The sequence below is a fragment of the Amblyomma mixtum genome, chromosome 1 (genome assembly GCF_055824585.1).
Source record: "Amblyomma mixtum isolate Tamu chromosome 1, ASM5582458v1, whole genome shotgun sequence".
NCBI lineage: Eukaryota > Metazoa > Arthropoda > Arachnida > Ixodida > Ixodidae > Amblyomma > Amblyomma mixtum.
In genome coordinates this window covers 323,174,426-323,194,993 of record NC_143012.1, presented here as the reverse complement: position 1 = coordinate 323,194,993, position 20,568 = coordinate 323,174,426, and the positions used below count along the sequence as shown (strand labels likewise).

The following is a 20,568-nucleotide window of genomic DNA, read 5'->3' as shown; positions in this document are numbered from 1 at the left end:
TCAACAGAACGGCAGCCCGAACCCAGGTGTGGCGCGGGCAGCTCGTGCCGCACGCTTAGCAGCCGTCACGACTTCTTCGTCGATGTGTACTCAGCGGAGGCCACGTGATGCGGGGAAAATTTCACTTTTCCAACGGTGGACTGCCAAAAACTTCTCAGTGGTCTCGCGCCGTTTTTCTATAGGCAGTATTTTGAAATAATTATTCTGTCCTTTCTTCACTACAGTTCGAACCTTTTTCCATGTTACTGCGCTCAATCGATTATACTCAATTAGGCGTCTTGTTTCTCTTACGTGAAATAATTTCGTACTGATTAGCTACCCGGCTTCCCGATCATTAGACGATGCTCCAGTATGATTATGCGCCGTTTTGCGCCCGCACAAAAGAGCGCAGACAATGCACTCTTGAGACGTTCAAGTACATTTATTTGGCACCTTTTGGCAGCTTTAATGCACCAAACACTACCACACCCTTACCATACTGAGGATGAAGCATGTCTTAAGGTCTGTATGCGTGCAGCGACAGCAATGCCCATTGTCCGAAGAGCCGATGAATGTTGTGTTGAAGGACGTCTTTTAACCGGCGATTCGGAGCAACTTTTCCTGCTCCGCGTAACCTAAAAACATGTTTCAGTGGAACCCGCCGCGGTGGCTCAGTGGTTAGCGTGCTCGGCTACTGAGCCGGAGTTCCCGGGTCCGATCCAGGCCGCGGCGGCCGCGTTTCGATGGTGGCGAAACGCAAAGACGCCCGTGTGCTGTGCGATGTCAGTGCACGTTAAAGATCCCTGGGTCGTCGAAACTATTCCGGGGCCCTCCACTACGGCACATCTCTCTCTTTCTCCTTTCGCTCCCACCTCCCCCCTTTCCTCGCGGTGCGGTTGAGGTGTCCACGAGGTGTGAGACAGTTACCGGAACTTTCATTTCCTGATCACCAATAATTTGCCTGGAGAAATGTTACGAATCAAGTGTGAAACGCCACCGGCGCGAACAGGCGATATTACTATCCCTGAGTTGCCCAGACTGCGCAGATTAACTCAAATGTCACTTTTTGTCTATGAGATGCATGGGCACGGACTTGCCGATGTTTTTGGGCAGCGCTTTTGCAGGTACGGTCCCTGGCGCGTGCTCTGCTTGTTCAACCCAGCCCATGCATGCTGGCTATCACCTCCCAAACGTTTGGCGGTGTCTTACAACGCCGGATTCCGCACGGTGACGACAAAGGATGCACGAAGTGTAAGTCTCGGGGCACGTGCAGGGGTAATCATGTCACCGCGGACCAACTGGAGGTGCGCTGTAGCGGGCAACGTGCCAGTAACAGCTCTTGCTGTAAAACCGCCTGCCATTTCAAAGTTGCAGACATATATTTCGTCACAGTCAGAAACGACGAATGGCTGTTGCTGGACGTGTTAATGAGTACAAGGTGTTTGTAATTTTGAACAATCTTGCTTAAGACCCCGCCGCGTGGCTCAGTGGTTACGGCGCTCGGCTGCTGACCCGAAAGACGAGAGTTCGATCCCGGCCGCGGCGGCTGAATTTCTTGAAGGCGAAATTCTAGAGGCCCGTGTGCTGTGCGATGTCAGTGCACGTTAAAGAACCCCAGGTGGTCGAAATTTCCGGAGCCCTTCACTACGGCGTCTCTCATAGCCTCAGTCGCTTTGGGACGTTAAACCGCAATAAACCAATAAACCAACCAATCTTGCTTAAGAGAAATGTCTGCCGCCCACTGACCAATCACGTTGCTTGACGCCGACTGCAATGGCTTTTTAAATCGAGCTTGGCCACCTGCTCTCCTTTTGCCTGACAAGAGATAGCGCAGCCGCCGCCACCTACAGGGTACTTAAGGTGAGCGCGACTTACACGGACAAGCAAGTTTGGTGGAATGTTCTTGTATAACTAATTCTCAGAAGAGCGTGCTGTCGGGCAAGTGGACTTTGCATGATATAAATGAAGTGGACGCAAAATGTAGACAAAGACAGAGACGAAGAAACACATACGACGACTGACAAGCGCTACACCAACTGTTTAATGGGGTGTGACACACGGAATATGAAGCAAAAAAAAGTTATATATAAGTTATAACTAATATTATATCTAATAACTAATTAGCTAATAAGTTATATTATAACTAGTTATATTATAAGTAATGCTGGCGATGACAAGCTACAAAATTAACTGTACAAACCTTGTCACTTTCTAATGACATCTTAAGGACGACTTTAGCGATTCAGAAGATATGGCTGGCTTCTTTTCCCTAACGGCGGCTACCTTGTCAACTGTATGCTAGTATGGCCGTGAAAATTAGTATTCCACACAAAGTATACATCTAGGCGATCAGTACTGCTGTCTCACATCGGCAGAAAAAAAAAATTGGCGAGGAGACACCTAAGCTCCGCCTTGAGGGTATGACACGTTAACTTTAGCGGGTTAAACTCATATGTGCGGAATTGGTCATTCTATACTTCACATTCATAGATTCCCTGGGAGTCTTCATACCACTCCTGGCACAGTGGTGTAGCGGTTAAGCGATGGCCCTGCGATGGCAGATGCTCCCGACGGTGGGCCTTGTGCGGCCCAGTTTCCTCTTCCCGAGCGAACACTTGTCATGGTGGTCACTTTGCTGACTATCCGGTGTTCATGTCGTGAGTACGCTGTAATTTTCCCTAGGTTGCTCTCTGGGGACCACCTGCCAGAGCCCTGCCCGCAATTTTTCGCTCACAACACCGACGGCGACATCGGCGACAGCATCGACATCGGATTTTCTGCGTAACGGCGAATTTAACGCTGTCGCGTTAAAACTGCTTTTGTACCGCTTCTCAGCACTGATTTCTCAAAAAAACAAAAAAAAAACAGCAACTTTCCTTGCAAGTACTATCGCGCTCAATATGAGTTGCAACGCGCGGTCATCGACCGGGGCTCGTTCCGTGGTGTGCCTACTCCAAACAGTCGCTCGGAATTCTGGGAGAAACTTCTGTTCCAGGAAACAACAGCACCCCCTTTCAGGAAAAATTTTCTCCCAGAATTCCGAGCGACTGTTTGGAGGAGGCACACCACGGAACGAGCCCCGGTCGATGACCACGCGTTGCAACTCATATTGAGCGCGATAGTACAGCCGACCAGTTCGTTAGCTGCCGTGTTCACATGAGCGGCGGCTTTTTTTGTGCGGCAGCCCCTTATGACGGGGCGAAGTTGCGTAGAAGTGAATGCTAAACGCATGCGCACAAAGCACATGCAGCTCGGCCCATTGTCTGCTAGCTAGGCTGTTCTTTCCTGCGGGCATAATCATCACCAGTCTGACTATGCCCACTGCAGGACAAAGGCCTCCCCTATATCTCTCCATTAACCCTACCCTGTGCCAACTGCAGTCAACTTTTCCCTGCAAACTTAATCTTATCCGCCCACCCAACTTTCTGCCGCCTCCTTCTATGCTGGCCTTCTTTGGAATAGAGTCCGTTTAACGACCATTGGTTATCATACCTTCGCATTCCATGCTCTGCCCAAGCCCATTTTTCTCTCTTGATTTCGACTAGGACGTCACTAAACCGGACGCCATCTCCGAATAGCTTGCTTCTGATGAACTGCCAGGAGGCGCGCGCGAACATTTTTTTTTCGTATTTTGTATGCCGCAGTTTAGTATTGTAGCAGCCAGTTGATGAGATAAGGTTTAAAAATAGGCCAAGCACACTTAGTCATGAGATAAGGTTTAAAAATAGGCCAAGCACACTTAGTCATGAGATAATGCTTTATTCATCTGTACAAAGCACTGTTATAGACCATATGGGTTACTCCGAGATCTAATCTTGTTTTGCAGTCGGATGGCTGGAGGGGGTGTTGTCAAACGTACAGCCCCTGTTCTTCTCAGTTTGCAATAGCTATGGAAATGCTACAAAGAGAAAAGATTAGCTCTCAAAGCAAGTCATAATGTTGATAACCGCGCTTTCTGCAGGGGTTTACCTGAGGAAGTAACAAATTAAGGATTCATGTTGAGGCTTTTTTCATAATTAAATTTGCTTGGCCTATCTTTAAATTTTAGTTCCTCGACTGGTTGCTACAATGATAACTTTCAGCACACAAAAATATTACCAAAACCGTTCGCTTGCGCACGGCGCAAGTTTGAAAGTTCTATTAATGTGGCGTCCGTAAGAAGAAACAACAGCCTAGCGGACGATGGACTGAGCTGCACATGCTTTGTAAGCTTGCGCTTAGCCTTGACCTGTTCACAACTTCAACCTGTCATAATGCACTGGCATAAAAAAAAGTCTCCGCTCATGCACAATAGCTAATCAGCGGCTGTACCTTCATTCACATTAAAAATCTTAACGCGTGCTGTGTGCATTGCGAGAGGCGGCAAAGGTTTAGAATGCTTCTGAAGGCTTTGTAATAATTTTCTGGAAAGCTACTCACCTTACCAAAGATGTGTTTTCTATTGTGTCGGGTTTTGTGGCATACAAGGAGGGCCCTTCGTTAGAGTCTTACCTATTCCTGTACCCCACACAGAACAAAAGCAGGTTGGATTATTTACAACTAGAAATGCACTTTCTAGAGAACGTAGTTTTCCAGCACGCAAATTGCGAAGGAAAATTGGCCGATATCTTCGGCAAAGGAGTCGTTTTCAGGTAACTGATCATTTTAAACCTCATTTAACACTTTAAATGCATGTTGTGGCTTAATTTGAGAATGAATTCGAAAAGCACATTTCAGAAGCCAGCAAATCACGGGCACTCGCAATGTCTTGTTGCTGTAACAGTAACAAGCGCTACTCGCGTTAGCAACATTCTTTTCCAAGACCTTTATGCAATAAAATAGCTGCTGTGGTGCTGTATGAATGTTTTCGTAGTATGAACAAAATAGATGGGTCTTGCCCAGATACAGGATGTCCTACGCAGAAGATGATAATGCTTGCAATGAAATAACTGCAATAAATGAGATAAATATATCTAATATAGTAAGGCTCGTTAGTGCTACTTGTCATTTTCGCGTCATTTATGAAAATAACTAGAAAAAATACAGCACTCTGTGTCCCACACCCTTCCCACCGCTCTAATAAATTGTCTTTTCCAGTAAGAAATCACTGAAAATGAATTAAAATATTGAACTTTTCACTAAATAAACCGATTTGCACCCGTAATTCACCTCAAAGTCTCACCCAGTTTTTACCCCTCGGATCTGAGGAAAAATAAAGCCCGAAAGCGAAGGGTCCCACCTATAAGAGCATGATTGAAACTGATAGGTTTCCACAATAACTTCTTCCCAGTGCTGTGTACTCAGCGTACTGTCAAGGCAAAACCAAGGCAATGAGTTTCTAACAAGAACTGGCTGACTACTATAACTTAAGCATTTCAGGACAACTTTCAGCTGTGAAATGAAACATTTAAATCATTGAAATGAGAACAAGTAAAAGGGGAAAGTAGGAGAAGGGAGACTTCACATTGTTTCCTGGCAGATGGTGCAACAAACTACCAAGAGTGATTAAAGCAACCTAACACCTGGTTGTAAGCATCGTTAAAACGGAAGCTGACAAACACAAATGTTAGGCAGTTTAAGTGTCAGAAAACAAAACTGGCAGTGCCGCTGAAAAGTTTATTACCACAAAAAGATTCTCATTCGTCGGCTCGCTTTGCCCGAAATTAATCACCGTATGCACTATCACAGAAGCACAAGTAAACGTTGTGGGTATGCAGCTGTTGTCGCGCCAACTTATGAGCTGAAAATTGGCCAGCTGTAAAAGCATGCACAGTGTATAAACGAATGAAAAAGCCACATTGATTTGTTCGGTGCCATAATTGATTTGCACGTGGCAGTGCACATTATTCTAGAAGTACAACAAAAAGCGCCTTTTTTTTCTAGTTAGTGCAGATATACCACCTTAAACTACTGTAGTTTTCACGACTAATGTGCTTAACGTCACGCCAGAACTATTCCATAAGGATTAATTTAAAATTTATGAGTCAAACACAACCACTGAGTGAGCTCACACAGTATCATATTAAGCGAATTCTCGATGACCTTCACATCCATCAACAAATAATTACTTAAAGGAAGGGCCTGAACAGCGGCGTTCTATGCCACGCATTTTCGAATAAAGCAGATTGTGATACAGGCCGTATGCTGTTTTGCTCTGAATTTAATGCGCACACGAGAGCGATCTTTCCATTGGTAACGTACAGATACGCCGTCTGACCGACGAGTGGCGCGACTTGGTATTGAAAAAAGCATGATATACAAAAAGGAACTTCTTGAAAGGTTCACAGTGTTCGTAGCTAAAATGAGCCGGTTATTTCTTTTTTCCGTGATCGGAATGGTGAGGTGCCTCCAAAAAAAAAAAAGAAGAAAGGGTCCCTTCGTTCAATCCCGGCGATGCAGTGGACACGGCATCAGTCAGCAGCATCGACACATGTTCCAGAAGCCCATGATTCGCGTGCAATCATGCAACGCCAGTCAAACTAGATGTCCTGAATATCACACCACGAGTATAGTCCGGAGACGCTTCAAAGCACGCCAACGCTGTCATCACTTCATTCATGCTTGGATGGTCAGTAGATGAAGTTGAAGAGGGTCGAAAGGTTCTCACATTGTCGAGTTTTTGAAGAACCAGTGTCTGTCCATCTTTTGTTTTGAGGCGTCATGCTGGTATGCACCAGAAAAAAAAAGGCCTTTTCTTTGCCTTCTTACCACGAGCTGATATTTGTGCTGACGGGAGAATGCTGCACCCAAAATACTGACGCCAGTGAAGAAACTCGTGAGAACATACGGAGTATGCTCGGCAATATTCGAACCATCGTGCCATTTGGAGGATTTCATTGTGAAATTCACCGTCCTTGAGGTTCTGATTTATTACCCCACGAGCTGAGGGAGCGCACACATGTCACAGTACTGAGGAGATGGATAGCTGCTTGAAAAGCCACGGTCGCAACCTACAGATGTCACCTAGCACTTTCGCGGAATGTTCTTGCACCATACTCACAAGGTCGCACACAGAGGTTCATGACGCCTCTCGCAACTACAAACAGCCAAGAACTGTGGAACCGCGAAGAACTACGTCACTCTTTGCACATCCAGCACGGCGAGCGCATCACTGGGTCCCGACGCAAATGACCCCGAAGACAACTTGCACTCTGTTTCTCTCCACCGTTCAGAACCACGTGCTGTTGTTGTCACTGCTGTGATTCTGCTGCTGTCCCACGGCTGCACCGTTCGTGGCCGTCTTAAACGGAGCACCAGTCACAACTGTCTCCTGCTTGATGGTGGCGACCCCAGACTTCTCTTTCTCAGGCGCCGCAGCCGGTGTCTCGTTGCCGTCGTCCTCTTCGTCTCCGCCCTCGGGCGCCTTGTAGAGCAGCCACGAGAGGAAGAAGAAGAGGCACGAGAGGAACTTGACAGTGGCCAGCAGCGCGAGCAGGTTCCGCGCCATCTGGCCATTTTCGTAGACGGCGCATGCGCCGGAGTCATCGCAAGAGCCGGGCCACAGGACGCAGCTCTGATCGATCAAGTAGCCGAACATGATAGGCGCCGGTATGGTCCCTGCGTGGAACGGATGAACGATTACACATGAACGACAAGTAGAGATGCTGCTTACTAAATGTTCAATGACAGTTCTTTTAGCAAGGCACCGATGTAAAAATAATTTAAGATTAGAGCCACATTCACTGATTTGGCTAGTCACTCCAATTTTCAGTATTTTTTTTTGTACACGCTATCTGCTATTCATTTTCGAAACAATGGAATCCGAAATGTGCGGAGGTGCGCTCTTTCCATCTACAGCGCGCCTCGCTAAACTCTATGCCTTTCTAAAGACCTTCCCTTTCGCGCGCACGATGTTCAAGGCGTAGAATTGTCTCTAAAGAAATCAAAGAAATCAACTGAAGTTTGGAATTTTTGGGAAGACAGTTCGTTTAGTGTGAGCGTCAGAAGTGATCGAGCACAAGTTTAGAGTACGTCAGAGTGCGAAGAGCACAGAAGATGATATAGGACGTGCAGGGATGCTTGACTTTGAGATGACGCTACTCAGGCCTCTGGCAAGACCGATAATGACGCAAAAGATGATTTCGACGCGTTCACAGTAAGCAAGCCTGATCGACAATGGTAGCCCCCAGAAAAGCTACCTCCTAAGCCATTTATGAGACTGAACCGCTGCAACAAAGTAGGCACAAGCAAAACCATCCCGATGTCTGCATCTAGCATGCATTCTACAATAGTGAAACGCCCTGTATATATGGGAGCGAATACATACCTAATAGCCGCACAGCAATCCACTGTATGCCGAGACCGAAAGACTTCTGGCTAGCTGCAACACACCTGCATGTAAAAGAGGGCCAATGGAACGTTAAAAACAGTAAGCGAAAGAAAAACATGGTCTCGCAGTGCTTTTATCACTGTCAGACAAACAACATAAAAAATAAGCTTCATTAGGCTCGTATGAATTTCGAATGAGACCACTCATAAATATTTAACTTGAGCGACCGGCGCACGACGGCCAAGTGGCCAAGTGAGAGCGTGTGCAAGTGTCGACGCACCCGCACGCAGACAGTGGCCCCGCTCGATGTTCTGACTGGCGCACGGCAACCCATCTGCGCCGGCGTGAAAGACATCGTGTGGGCCACTACCAGCCGCCCCCCATCTCCACCAAACAAAATGTGCACCTGCGCACAGCACTCCTGGCAACCATGCGCGGCGCAGCACCCCACATCCTGTATTTGCTCATAGTATATATTGCCGCTCTACCCCTATTCTTTCTTACTATCGCTGACCTCTTTCTTCACCTCCCCCCCTCCCCCAAAGACTGTTCAGGTGAAATTTTTTATGTGACGCGTAGCTAACGCCTACTTGCAAGTTTTCCTTTCAATGGAAATACATTAGAATCCCATATCGGAGAAGTCTGTCCGTCTGTCTAAAGCCTCGGTTGGCATGTGGCAAATTGGAGGGAGAAAAATATCTCTTCCCGATTTCATAGGAGTGAGAAATTAGGCGAGAGAAGACGAAGAGAGGATAGGAGGCGACGAATGGCTGGTGGAGGAGAGTGGAGAGGGGATACGGCCTGTTATACGGTGATGGACTGCATAAGGCCACCAGCTGGCGTGGTCTGAACATCTCTGCAGCAGCGGTTGCTCCGTCCAGGGGCAACACTAACGCTAATGCATACTCAACCGCATCAATAGCATTGATTGTCTATGATTTTTTTTCTTCTGACATAGAAGATTGTGTGAATGCACTGCTTGCCGCCACCATGCAGCTGCGAAGTGGAAATTACAGTGATTGCCTTGGTAGCGACCGGCATCCTGCACCAAGGAGGCATAAAATAACACTTGTAAGTTATAACCCAAATTATAATGCCTTTCTTAAAACTATCAATCATACTTATAGGCCAAACTTTTGACACCTGTCTCAGAACTTCCGGTGCATTTCATTATCCACACTCATTAGAGCACATGAAACGTGCCGATTAACAAAGTTTTACTGATTCGGCGCCGCAGTAGTCGAAATATGCGACATTAATATCTACAGACGTAGTCTGTCTGCACTCGTAGTAGGCAAACGCCAGTGAAGTAGAAGCCAGCCAATGCACTTGCCTGAGCGTGGCGGCCAGGGAAGGCATGCTGACCAGGAATGTGAAGACCATGCAGACGAACATGGCGATAAGGAAGAACACGAGGAAGTTGCATTCGCTTGGACATTTGTCACGCTCCGCCTGGATGGTCACTTGCTTCCCATCGATCGTTATGTTTCTACCCGGATGGTCGATGCAGCGGCAGTCCTCATAAACCTAAGTGCGATAAGAAAATAAGATGCATATGTCACGCAGTGGCCGTTAAGTGGTCGCAGATCGAAGAGGTAGGACCATACTAATCCAGCAGCATATGATCTGTGTAAGCTACTTTGTGATGTGTACAAAAAGACCACTGGCAGGAGAAAACCTACCCATAACCATACCCTATACATTTTATCAGTATCCAACATCTGCGCATATCATTTCTTTTGCTTCCGTAGCTAAGAATTTACTGTAACTAACAACATACCAAACGACAAGTAAACAGAAAAGCCCTATTCGTGAGTTGTTTTGAATAGAAGAAGCATGTAAAGACACGAGACCGATGATCCGTTGCGCATACTGCTCGGGAATGACTCCCCCAGGTGAGTTTTGAAACTTCTACGTCATTGATTTCATTTGGTGCAATAAGATTGACTGAAGCTGATGCCAACATGCCTAGAAAGTCAAATTGATGTGCTCAAAGACATGCCGACACGCACCGAACAAACGACACCTGCTTGCAATGGTTTTCTGCAATATCCTTAATGGACAACTGCACAACTTTTTGAGAAATCCGTGATACTTAAGAATCCAAAACTATACAGGCATGAGGTAAAGCATGCCACGCATATTTGCATAGCATTTAAAATGGTGATGCTATCGGCGAACAAATTTTTGGATTCTCCTCACAGCACTGAGGAGTGCACAGAAGATTCAGATTTCCGATTTAAGATTTCAGATTTCCGTTGCCGTCAACCACTCCCTGCCATGCGTTGTTAGATGATACCAAATGACGCCAGGAGCGCTTTCCCTTTGCTGGCATTGGTTTTCTTCCAACCAAGCAATCTTTTATGCTTTGTAAATGTACCGATGCCGTAGATGACGTCACCATGACCCCTCTCTACACCCCCCCCCCCCCCCCCCAAATTCCCCCCTTGGCGTTGTGCGTAGAGATGAAGCTTGAAGGCTGTTGCAAGTTTAATCGGCGATTACATCATCATTTCAAATGCTAGAACAAAATAACTTTGCACGCTTTACCGGCGAGTTTCACACGTTCGACCTCTTTGCTATTCGATTTCTAAAACCTGTGCACCTGCTATTTAATCAAAGACTAGCGCCAAAATCTGGCACCAGTCGCCGACTATGAGCAAGCTTGTGTTGATCTACTAATTAGAACATATGTCCTGCCCCAGCGCAACTGCAGTTGTGCTCATCGCTATCTCTACGACCCGTCGCGACCTACTCTCTCGATTAGAAGAACCAGTGGTTCTAAGCTTTAAGAAACGGAAAACAGTAAGTGAACTCACTTTCGTTGATCCGTAGTGGTGCACCTCTTGGCAACCTGCAAAACATGCGGAATAGTACATGACGTGGTCCGTCCCACAGATGGGGTCAAAGTCTTCCATTTGGCAGTGGCACTGATTATTGCAGTCGGACAGGAAACGGTCTATTCCAACAGTGACACTGCAAAAGAGGTGTAAGAGCGTTGAAGTCAATACTTTTTTGAAGAGCGGTGTACATTGAGACGTTCATAACAAAATAAACTTTCCTGTTATTCAAGAGGAACCACCATGTGCACTGTGAATTTTCATTCAAAGTTTTAATGCAGAGAAGTAAGAACCATACCACTTTGCTACCTTATAACCAATTGATACATAATAGCCGAAATTGGAAAGGTTACCCAAATTCAAATCTGGCTGGCTGCCTCATTAGCTGAGACGACAGAAGGAGTGAAAAGGGAAAACTGAGAACATGGTGCAGCGTATAGATTACTGTGCGTGCCACACTGTCGCAGATGCCCATCAATTTGATCACAAATACAGTACGTAGTATAAGAGCTTGTCAAACAACACGTGCTTTTCGCTGCATTGCATGCTACAGCAAATATTCTGTACTCAAATTAGGTGCTATTTAAAACTTCAAGTTTAAAGTTCGTTTTCAATTTTTGTCGGCATAGCATCGCGGCAAAAGACGTACAAACAAAAACAAGTTTCTTGTGTGGTATGCTGTTCACGAGGTAGCAGGCTAGCTTACTTGTTCGTCTTGTAATTGACGCCGGCGTATCTGACGTTGGGACAGCTGAAGAAGAATGCGAAGATGGTGACGAGTGGAACGAGGGAGCAAAGGACGCACATCTTGATGATGCCGGCGCAGCGCAGGTTGAACTTCTTCACGAAGTAGCCGCCTAGGAACGTGCCACCACCAGCGCCCGGAACTGTCACCGCACCTGAGAAAAAGTGAACAATACCTCGTAGTCTAAATCTGTGTTCCAGTTAGCACACGCCATGCTGACGTAGTGAATACCTTGTAGGTAAAGGACATGTAAGCTGATCGGTCTGCATTAATGACTTAGACAGGCAAAGCAGAAGAGTAGGCCTAAACATTAAATGTAGAAAACTGGAGTAATGTTCAACAATCCCGGAAGGGAAGAGCAGTTTACGATAAGTAGTCAGGAGCTGTAAGTGGTAAATGATTTCATTTACTTGGGGCAGGTAGTGACCGCGGATCCGGACCACAAGAGTGAAATCACTAAAACATAAGAATGCGGTGGGAGCGCACTTCGCTGGCGCTTTCGGACCATGAATGACAATTTACCAGTAACTCTGAATAAGAAAGTATATAACAGCTGTATCTCACCAGTACTCACCTAAGGGGCGGAAAATTGGAGGCTAACAAAAAGGGTTACACTTAAAGCGGTCATGACACCATTTTCCAGACTCACGATGTTTATTGCATGCTAACTGTTCACTGTGCATCTCGGAACAACAAGGAAAAATTTTAGGTCATTTGATGCAGCGAGTAATTTACCGAATTTTTAAAAGGCCTTCTGAACCATGTGGCAGTCAGGCAATACTGGCGCGCTCGCGATCCATGACGACATAAGACGGCGGCCACGTGCTCACTGCTCACACGACTGAACTCCGCACTGCGCGTAGTGAGCGTACACTCTAAAAAAAAAGGTAGTTGAGGTTACTACATTTTAGGGTAGTAACGACTGTCACATATATGACTACCTAGGTAGTAACTGTACGTAGTAACTGCAAGGTGGTAACGTTTACTACCTCTCAGTAACTGTACGTAGTAACTGCGAGGTAGTAACATTTACTACCTCTCGAGAGAAAACACCTTAAGAAATAATCTAATGACTTTTGACATTAGAATCGTATGCATATAAAATAGTAATAGTGCAAAATAAGGGCAAAAAAAAAACTAGAGCAAAAACAAAAAAGAAAAAAAAACCTGATTTCAGGAGGATTCGAACCGCGGACCTTTGACGTTCTATGTTGAAGTTGTTTCTATCCTGTTTCTATACTTTCTAGCCTACCACGCTAACCACTACGCCACGCCACCAGACGTTTACTTATCAACTTATGTGCCGTGATATGTGCAGCCACAGTTGTTTCTTGTTCTTTTCATTGCGTGTAAATGTAGCAGCAGCATCTACATTCTCGCACGGGACAACAATGTTGTTGAGAAGGCCCTTTCAGTGGCTGATGGCCAATAACATAAGGAAATCTTCTGTGTTAACGAAAAAGAGTCTCTGCTGAGTTTTTATTGTCGAAAGACATGAATACCTGACTTCGTGGTGACTTTCTAATGTGTCACAAGGAGTGCATGAACATGACATCAGAAACTCAACGCCCATTTTTGTGCATCTTGTAGTAAACCAGAAGGAAAAATGAGCAGAAGTCAGGCACAATAGCTTGGGGTTGGTGAAAAAGTGCAATTAAGAAATCAAACTAAAGAGTGGAACACATACGCGCTGGGTATATTGTATTGAAAACAAAAAACAGCACTGGCAATTTTGTTAGATTTGCTGCCAATTAGGAAACCCTTTTCATTATATAAAAACATGGGGCATTGAGTAGCAATGTCACCGGGAATGTTAGTATACGTACATGTGCATATTCCGATCATCCATTTCCTGATCAAGGTAGTAATGGATACTACCAGGGTTATAATGAGGTAGTACAAGTGTAGTAACTGCCAAAAAAACGTAGTAACAGCAGAAGTTACTACCTTGTTACTACTTAATTTTCTTTCCAGTAGTAACAAGGTCGTAGCAACATAGTACATAGGTAGTAGGGGTTAAAAAAAGGTTGTAACAGCATCAGTTACTACGTTTTCACTACCTTTTTTTCTAAGAGTGTAGGAGAGTCTGGGCTAGAGGTGCGGAAGGTTGAAGGGAGGAAGGGTGACATGACAGGGGGACAGAGGCCTGTGTCTTTCCTTCCCTTTTCTGTCTAGCTTCTGCCCAATCTCGGCATCTTCACCCCAATGTGCCACGGCCGGGCTCGAGGCGCGCGTCCTGTTACGCACCGACCATGCGCACGGCAGTTTTGCAGCAGACGACGGCGCTGTCGGGTCATGACGTCACTTAGGCTGCTTCAATATGCCCGTCGCTGCCAAGGGGAGAGGCTTAGAGCCGATAACTTCTAACTGAAATTTCTAGCTCAGATGCGCGCGTAGATCCCTACATCTTTTTTAATTACGCAATAATAGCATCGTGGCTAGTAGCTGCAACGCAAAACCTCGCTTTGTTGGTAGACCATGTAATGACCCCTTGAAATTGAAGACAGTGCATCGAGCTATGGAAAGAAAAATGAAAAGTGTAACGTCAAGAGTAAGGAAAAGAGCAGAGTGGACCAGGGAAGAAACGCGAGACAATGACATCTCAGTCGAAATCAAGAAGAAGAAATGGGCATGGGCAGGGCATGTAATACGAAGGCAATATAACTGATGGTCATTAACGTGCGGCAGAAAGTTAGGCGGGCGGATGAGATTAAGAAGTTTGCTAGGATTAGATGGTCATATCTGGCACAGGACCATGCTAATTGGAGAGATATGGGAGAACCCTTTGTCCTGAAGTGGGCGTATTCAGGCTTATAATGACTATGATGATAATGATGACGCAGACGGCAGTCGCGTCACGAGAGCGTTCGTGGCAGTGATCCTCTACACCGATCAGCTTCCTGATGTGCCGTCTGCGCAAGCGCATTTATGCAAGGCGTTAACTGCGCATGCGCAAATAGACTCCCTACGCCAGGTGTAGGCACGCGCTTGTCCTCATTCGCAGTCGGGTCCTGGCGTAAACGGTCCAAGGGTAGCGGATCGCGCTGTTCCAAAGCTTTCTTGCACATTATTCAGTAACCGACGTAAAACCATTTCGGATTCCGGATGGAGGATCATAAACAGACTATCGTACTCACCCATTATTAGGGCCGCTAAACTGGCCGCGATGCTGAACTGGAACTCAATGACTTTAGGGAGGAATGTCGCCAGGCCAGATACCAGCATACCTGGGAAAGGAACAGAACGAGAGTTTGTTAAACTGCTTCGTACTAAGGTTTATTTTTTGCAGTCCTTTGTATACCTTCCCGAAAAGTAGTATACTTCAGATTACTTCGGAACAATGGCGCACAGGATAAAAAAAGGGAGGGGGATCGTTCTAATCAATCAATCAATCAATCAATCAATCAATCAATCAATCAATCAATCAATCAATCAATCAATCAATCAATCAATCAATCAATCAATCAATCAATCAATCAATCAATCAATCAATCAGTCAATCAGTCAATCAGTCAATCAATCAATCAATTTTTTTTTATTTCTGCCTCCAAAAAGTGACAGAGGAGCTGCAGAAAAAGCTGTGATAGACAGCTTGACTGAGCCGCAGCCCCCTAAAGTCAGTCGCGTCACGAGACGTGTGTCCCCATAAAGGTGCACTGAAATTCTTTACTAGGCTCAGAAGTAAAGAACTTTTTTTTTTCATCAAGAAAATGCGTAGAACCTTTACTTCATTGGACACATTTTGCGGAGAGTTACACAGAACAAGTGTCGAAACCCCACAGCGCAAATGGCAAAGACATTCAACTCTCAAGGCGACTTCCCCGTGTGTCATTTTTACAATTTCCGTTCCCCTACTTCAACTCACTAACCTTCGGTGGCTCCGGCCAAGCTTAGGAATACAAAGGTCGGGTTGGTGATGAGTATCTTGAAGGATGCCGGGAGATCCTTGGCGCGGGCCCCGAAGCCGCTTTGCACCGCTTCGCTCTTCTGAAGCTTCTGATGCATCTCGGATTTCTTCTGAGCCTGCAGCTTTAACGAACCTGCGAATTTCAAGGGTGGTTCTGTTGGTACATATGATACATAGTCTTACGGCGAGCGCCGAAGTTGTCTAGAAACAACCTACAAGGAGAAAAAAAAAAGATCCTTGTATGAGATATGCAGCTTGGTTGGAATGGTCGAGAACTTTTTAGTGGCACATATATCAATCGCTGATTTTTCAAACAGTTTTTTTGTCGCCCTCTGTATGAATAACTACCGCTAAGTGGTATCTCAATAACTCGTTCCTTCCGCATGTACTCCCTAAACACGAGTATGCTTATATGGGAGTAAAAAGTGAGTAAGACGTCCTCTAGCGCATTACCTTAATGGGAAGGTTTGGTTTCTTGAGGTTTAATGTCCCGAAGCAACTCAGGCTATGAGGGACGCCGTAGTGAAGGGCTCCTGAAATTTCGACCACCTGGGGTTCTTTAACGTGCACTGACATCGCACAGCACACGGGCCTCTAGGGTTTCGCCTTCATCGAAATTCGGCCACCGCGGCCGGGATCGAACCCGCGTCTTTCAGGTCAGCAGCCGAGCGCCGTAACCACTGAGCCACCGCGGCGGGGCTTAATGGAAGGGTATGCTTCTCAAGTTGCGAAGCAGATTTCGATCAGTAATTATACGGAATGCTTACCCAATTGGCACCAGAGGTATATTCCCAGTGCAAAGTATAGTAACCTGATGCATTCAGCGAAAGGGAGGAGGAGGCTTTTAATTGTATTGAGGTTAGCAAACAGAACAGACTGAAACCTCCGTAAAATCTTCGTAACTGCTCGAACTACTCGTTTCCGTTGCGAACCATAAGTGTTCCGTATTTTTAGCGATAGAAATATACCCCAGGGCTTGGGCGGAATACTCTGCTCCTTTAAAGTGTGGTAGAGGACAGCTTACTCCCTTTTCACTCATTTCGTGTTTAAAGCGTATATCACAACGAGTCCCACAGTTCCTATAGCTATTGTGTGGCTAATAGCTGCTGTATATGTACACACTACAGCGGTAAGGACAGCCTTACTGAGCTTTATTTACCTGGGAGGACCTTGGGGAAGGCACTAATGGGGACGGCAGCAAGGAGAGCCGTTACGGAGGACACGACGAAACCAATCCACCAGGCTCCCACCCACACTCCACTGGAGGGCGTCAAGCCTAAGCTGTTGGGGAAGAAGAAGGCCAGAATATTGACACTGTTGGTTTGTCGAGGTAAACTTAGCGAAAGTGGCGCTAAAATTGCATGCAGGCCAATATTCGCAAACTAGTGCCTGTGATGGCATGTATTTAGTGAAAACGAAAAGCAGGTAAGAACTACAAACATTCGCAACGGTTAACTGGATAATTCAGTACACGCAGCCCTATATCTAATTAACCACCATGTTCATTGTAGCCGCTGCACCATCAACAATGTGGCAGCCATGCGCTTTGAGGCGAGTTTTGCGCAGTAAATGACAGTTGTGATGCTGACACTGAAACAACCATGGCGCACAAGAACTGGAAACTCACGCTGAAGCGTCTACAGAGAGGTCGGTGTAGATCTTCAGAAATTGGCCACCTAGAATATAGCCAAGTGCAGGGCCGATGATAGCCATGGTGTAGAAAATACCTGCAGGAAGAACAAAATGGGTGCAACGATTAAAAAGGTTAAGAAACGGAAAGGCGCGTCTGCGTACGTATCATTTACACACTTGCAACTGCGAATTCTCACGTTTCAGCTGGTAGCGCTGCTATGAGGTCACCTGCCGTACTTGCGCTTATCTGTACGCTCACTAATTACACACTTCAATAGCGAACAGTAAACGTTTACAGTGTGTCTTAACTAAAAACTTAGCGAATTTCAATTTCTACAGTCTCTTGATGCAGCCACCATGCATGACAAACTCTACAAGGAAGTGTCGCCGGTCGACGTACCAATGTACACAGAGGACATCTTCGTAGACACAATCTCGTCCAGGTAAGTACAGCCGAGCGTGAAGAAAGGAGTCGCCCCGGCGCCGTGCAGCATCTGTCCCGCGAGGAACATGTACTTGTACTGGTTCAGGGAGCCCACCTCCCTGCTCCCGCAGAAGCCCTCAGTGGCGTTGGCCGCAAGACGGCAGAGGCTCTCGCGGTCGTCCTCGGTGCTGAAGGCGTACGTGCCGGCCAGGAAGTGCGGCAGCGAGAAGACGAAGGCACCGAGACCCAGCACGAGGCAGCCGACGCCCACGAATAGCGGCTTGCTCCGGGTGCCGCCGAAGTAGCTGATGGGAGCCAGGAGCAGGAAGGACGCGATGTCGTACCCACTAGCCACAAGCCCGCTCTCGGAGCTGCGCAGCTGGAAGCGCCGCTCGATGGTGGTGATGACCACGTTGACGAAGCCGTTCACAATGAGTCCCTGCAGGAATCCCGCCCAGCACAGGAAGAACAGCACCCACGGAGGTGTGCGGAACCGCTGGAGCCAGCTGGGTCGCAGGCAACCCCACCCGCAGGTTCCACCCGCGTCTTCGTCATAGTCAGTGACCATTCCTCTAGGATGCACAGCGGTGTCTGGCATACCCACGGGGTCTGGAATGACAGGAGGCTTGCCGACCACCAGAGGCTCGTTGCTTTGCGAGTTGGTCATGGTACCGAGGCTCGAGACGCTGTCGTCTCGCGGGAACCGCTGTCTGTCCCCGCTGATGAGCGTCATGGCTCAATGCTTGCTTGGTTGGTCGGGCTAGAGACTCAGCGCGTTCGGCAGTAGTCGATGGCCGATATGAAGGTTTAGTGGTGCGACGTGCGCACTTTGCTAAACAATGAGCGATAAGCGCCACACAAAGCGTGAAACGGTCCCGGCTCTGCAGTGGTCTCCCGCGGCCTTCCGTCCTTTGCAGCGATCCTTGATTTGGTCCTCCTGCGAAGTCAGTAAGAATTTTTTTCTTAACATCGGTTGCCACAACTTCATTTCCGCGCTTCATTTTATTTCATGTCGTTATGTATGTCATAAATAAATATAACGAGATACAAAAATTTAAAACAGTAAGTCTTACACAGTTCCGACAACTCGCATTATGCGTCCTGCGAAGCGTTGCTTTCATCCTGGAACAATTTATACGTGTCGTTATGTAATTGGTCCTCTATATAGCCCTATAAACTGCAATGGCTGGAAAAAGCATAAGCTCTGGCGTGACAGCGGGGTCAGGAATAAATCCATAGAAGCAATACATGGCTAAGTTATACGCATTTCCTCGAGGCCGAAGATTAGTAGTTACGCGCAGTAAGCACTTTCGCTGCCTCGGGCCAAAGCCAGAGAGATCAATTTCCTCTCTCCCTACGCGCCTGTCTTGGCGTGGAGGTGGCAAGAGGAATTGTCGCTGGCCGCAATTTGCATGTAAAGTGACGCCATCCCTGCGTGCCCCTAAAAACAGACCGGCTCTAAGGGTAACGAATACTTACAGAAACGAAAGCGACGATGTGAGAGGCAAACGGCTACAACTAATGAATAAAAATGCTCCAAAATAGAATCTCTCAATCAACAGGCCTTCCAGGCAAACAGTACAACGAATGCAACGCAGATTCACGCTAGCTGTGAGCGTTAAGCCATAGAGTAAACGATGTAATGAAAGCCGCCGGCTCCGTTCGGCAGTAATCCATGGGATTTATCTCCCGCGTCAACAGAACAGAAAAATGGGGGGCGGAAATGCCGAGGGTAGTCACAGACATAGTATAATTACCGCCCGCTTCCTCGGCGTGCCAGCCACCGCGCGGACGCCAAGAGAGATTATCCCACAGGATTACTAAAGAAACACAAAACGATGGTGATGTAAAAGGCAAAAGCAGGGCGCAGGGACGACACGGATGTCCCCTCGCATGCCTTCGGCAGAGTGTCTCGACTGACAGCGATGTAGCGATGTGGAAGATATGCAGGCGTGCACACGTTCACCGCACCCCACGGCCCCTCCGCAAAACCTGTTTACACGTGACGAAGCCACAACGCGGGGGATTAACTCTGGCTTAAGCATGCCCGGCATAATGGATGTGGGACGCCCCTGAAGACAAAAACACTGAAAAGTAATGAACGATGGCTTTGTCAAGCACCCGCGGTTCGCATTTATCGTTCACGTCAAGTTTGTGGCGATCGCGAATATATTCAGGGCAACGAAGCAAGCTTCTCCGCTTCTCCGCGAGGCAGTGAGGCAAAGCCTTCCTCAAAGGTAAAGGCAGCACGACATCTGCGTGAAGCCGGCAGACCTAAGTTTTAAAGCGTTTATTCTCTAACATCCAGCCTAGTCGCCCTTGGTCAGGTATATTTCCGTCTGAATGTCTGATGAAAAACATCGAATGAAAAAGACCCGATGCATGCCAGATGCAGATCATGCGACTCACATCAGACGATGTAATTTATAGCAGTAAGTTTCCTATTAACGAGATATTTTATAAATACCCACATGAGCAAGCCAAGCCATAATATCTGAACTGTGGAGACAATGACAGGAAGATTTTACTACCGAACTATCCTGCTCGGAAAACATCCATAGAGAGAATCGAAACACAGGCTCAAACGCAAAGGCCGCAGCACGCGCAGCTTACTCTTCCACACTCCAGTGCAACAACAACCTGGTCCTTTTATCAGACCAGAAATCCGCCGCGCCTAATTACTAATAAAGATTACTAATAACCGCTCTCGCCCTCTAGAAATTAAAGGTCAGGGATTTTCGAAGCAGAGAGGGTTCATATTTGAATAGGTTTTAGGCGCAAAAAACAGACAGA

At 46.8% G+C, this 20,568-nt stretch overlaps 1 protein-coding gene across 3 annotated transcripts in view; it reads right to left on the bottom strand.

The window, feature by feature from the left end:
* Positions 1-5,554: 5,554 nt before the first annotated feature.
* LOC149372742 (solute carrier organic anion transporter family member 4A1-like) overlaps positions 5,555-20,568 on the bottom strand; it is an 80,601-nt gene continuing 65,587 nt past the window's right edge. For all 3 annotated transcript variants that reach the window (XM_089567280.1, XM_089567281.1, XM_089567282.1), the window contains exons 2-11: positions 17,752-18,712; positions 17,347-17,446; positions 16,879-17,000; positions 15,682-15,852; positions 14,950-15,039; positions 11,774-11,966; positions 11,047-11,203; positions 9,561-9,754; positions 8,225-8,289; positions 5,555-7,515 (exon numbers count right to left, since the gene is read on the bottom strand). In XM_089567280.1, the coding sequence (XP_089423406.1) occupies positions 7,127-7,515; positions 8,225-8,289; positions 9,561-9,754; positions 11,047-11,203; positions 11,774-11,966; positions 14,950-15,039; positions 15,682-15,852; positions 16,879-17,000; positions 17,347-17,446; positions 17,752-18,508 (2,238 nt within the window). In that variant the 5' untranslated portion in view covers positions 18,509-18,712 and the 3' untranslated portion in view covers positions 5,555-7,126. The remainder of the gene's footprint in view (positions 7,516-8,224; positions 8,290-9,560; positions 9,755-11,046; positions 11,204-11,773; positions 11,967-14,949; positions 15,040-15,681; positions 15,853-16,878; positions 17,001-17,346; positions 17,447-17,751; positions 18,713-20,568) is intronic.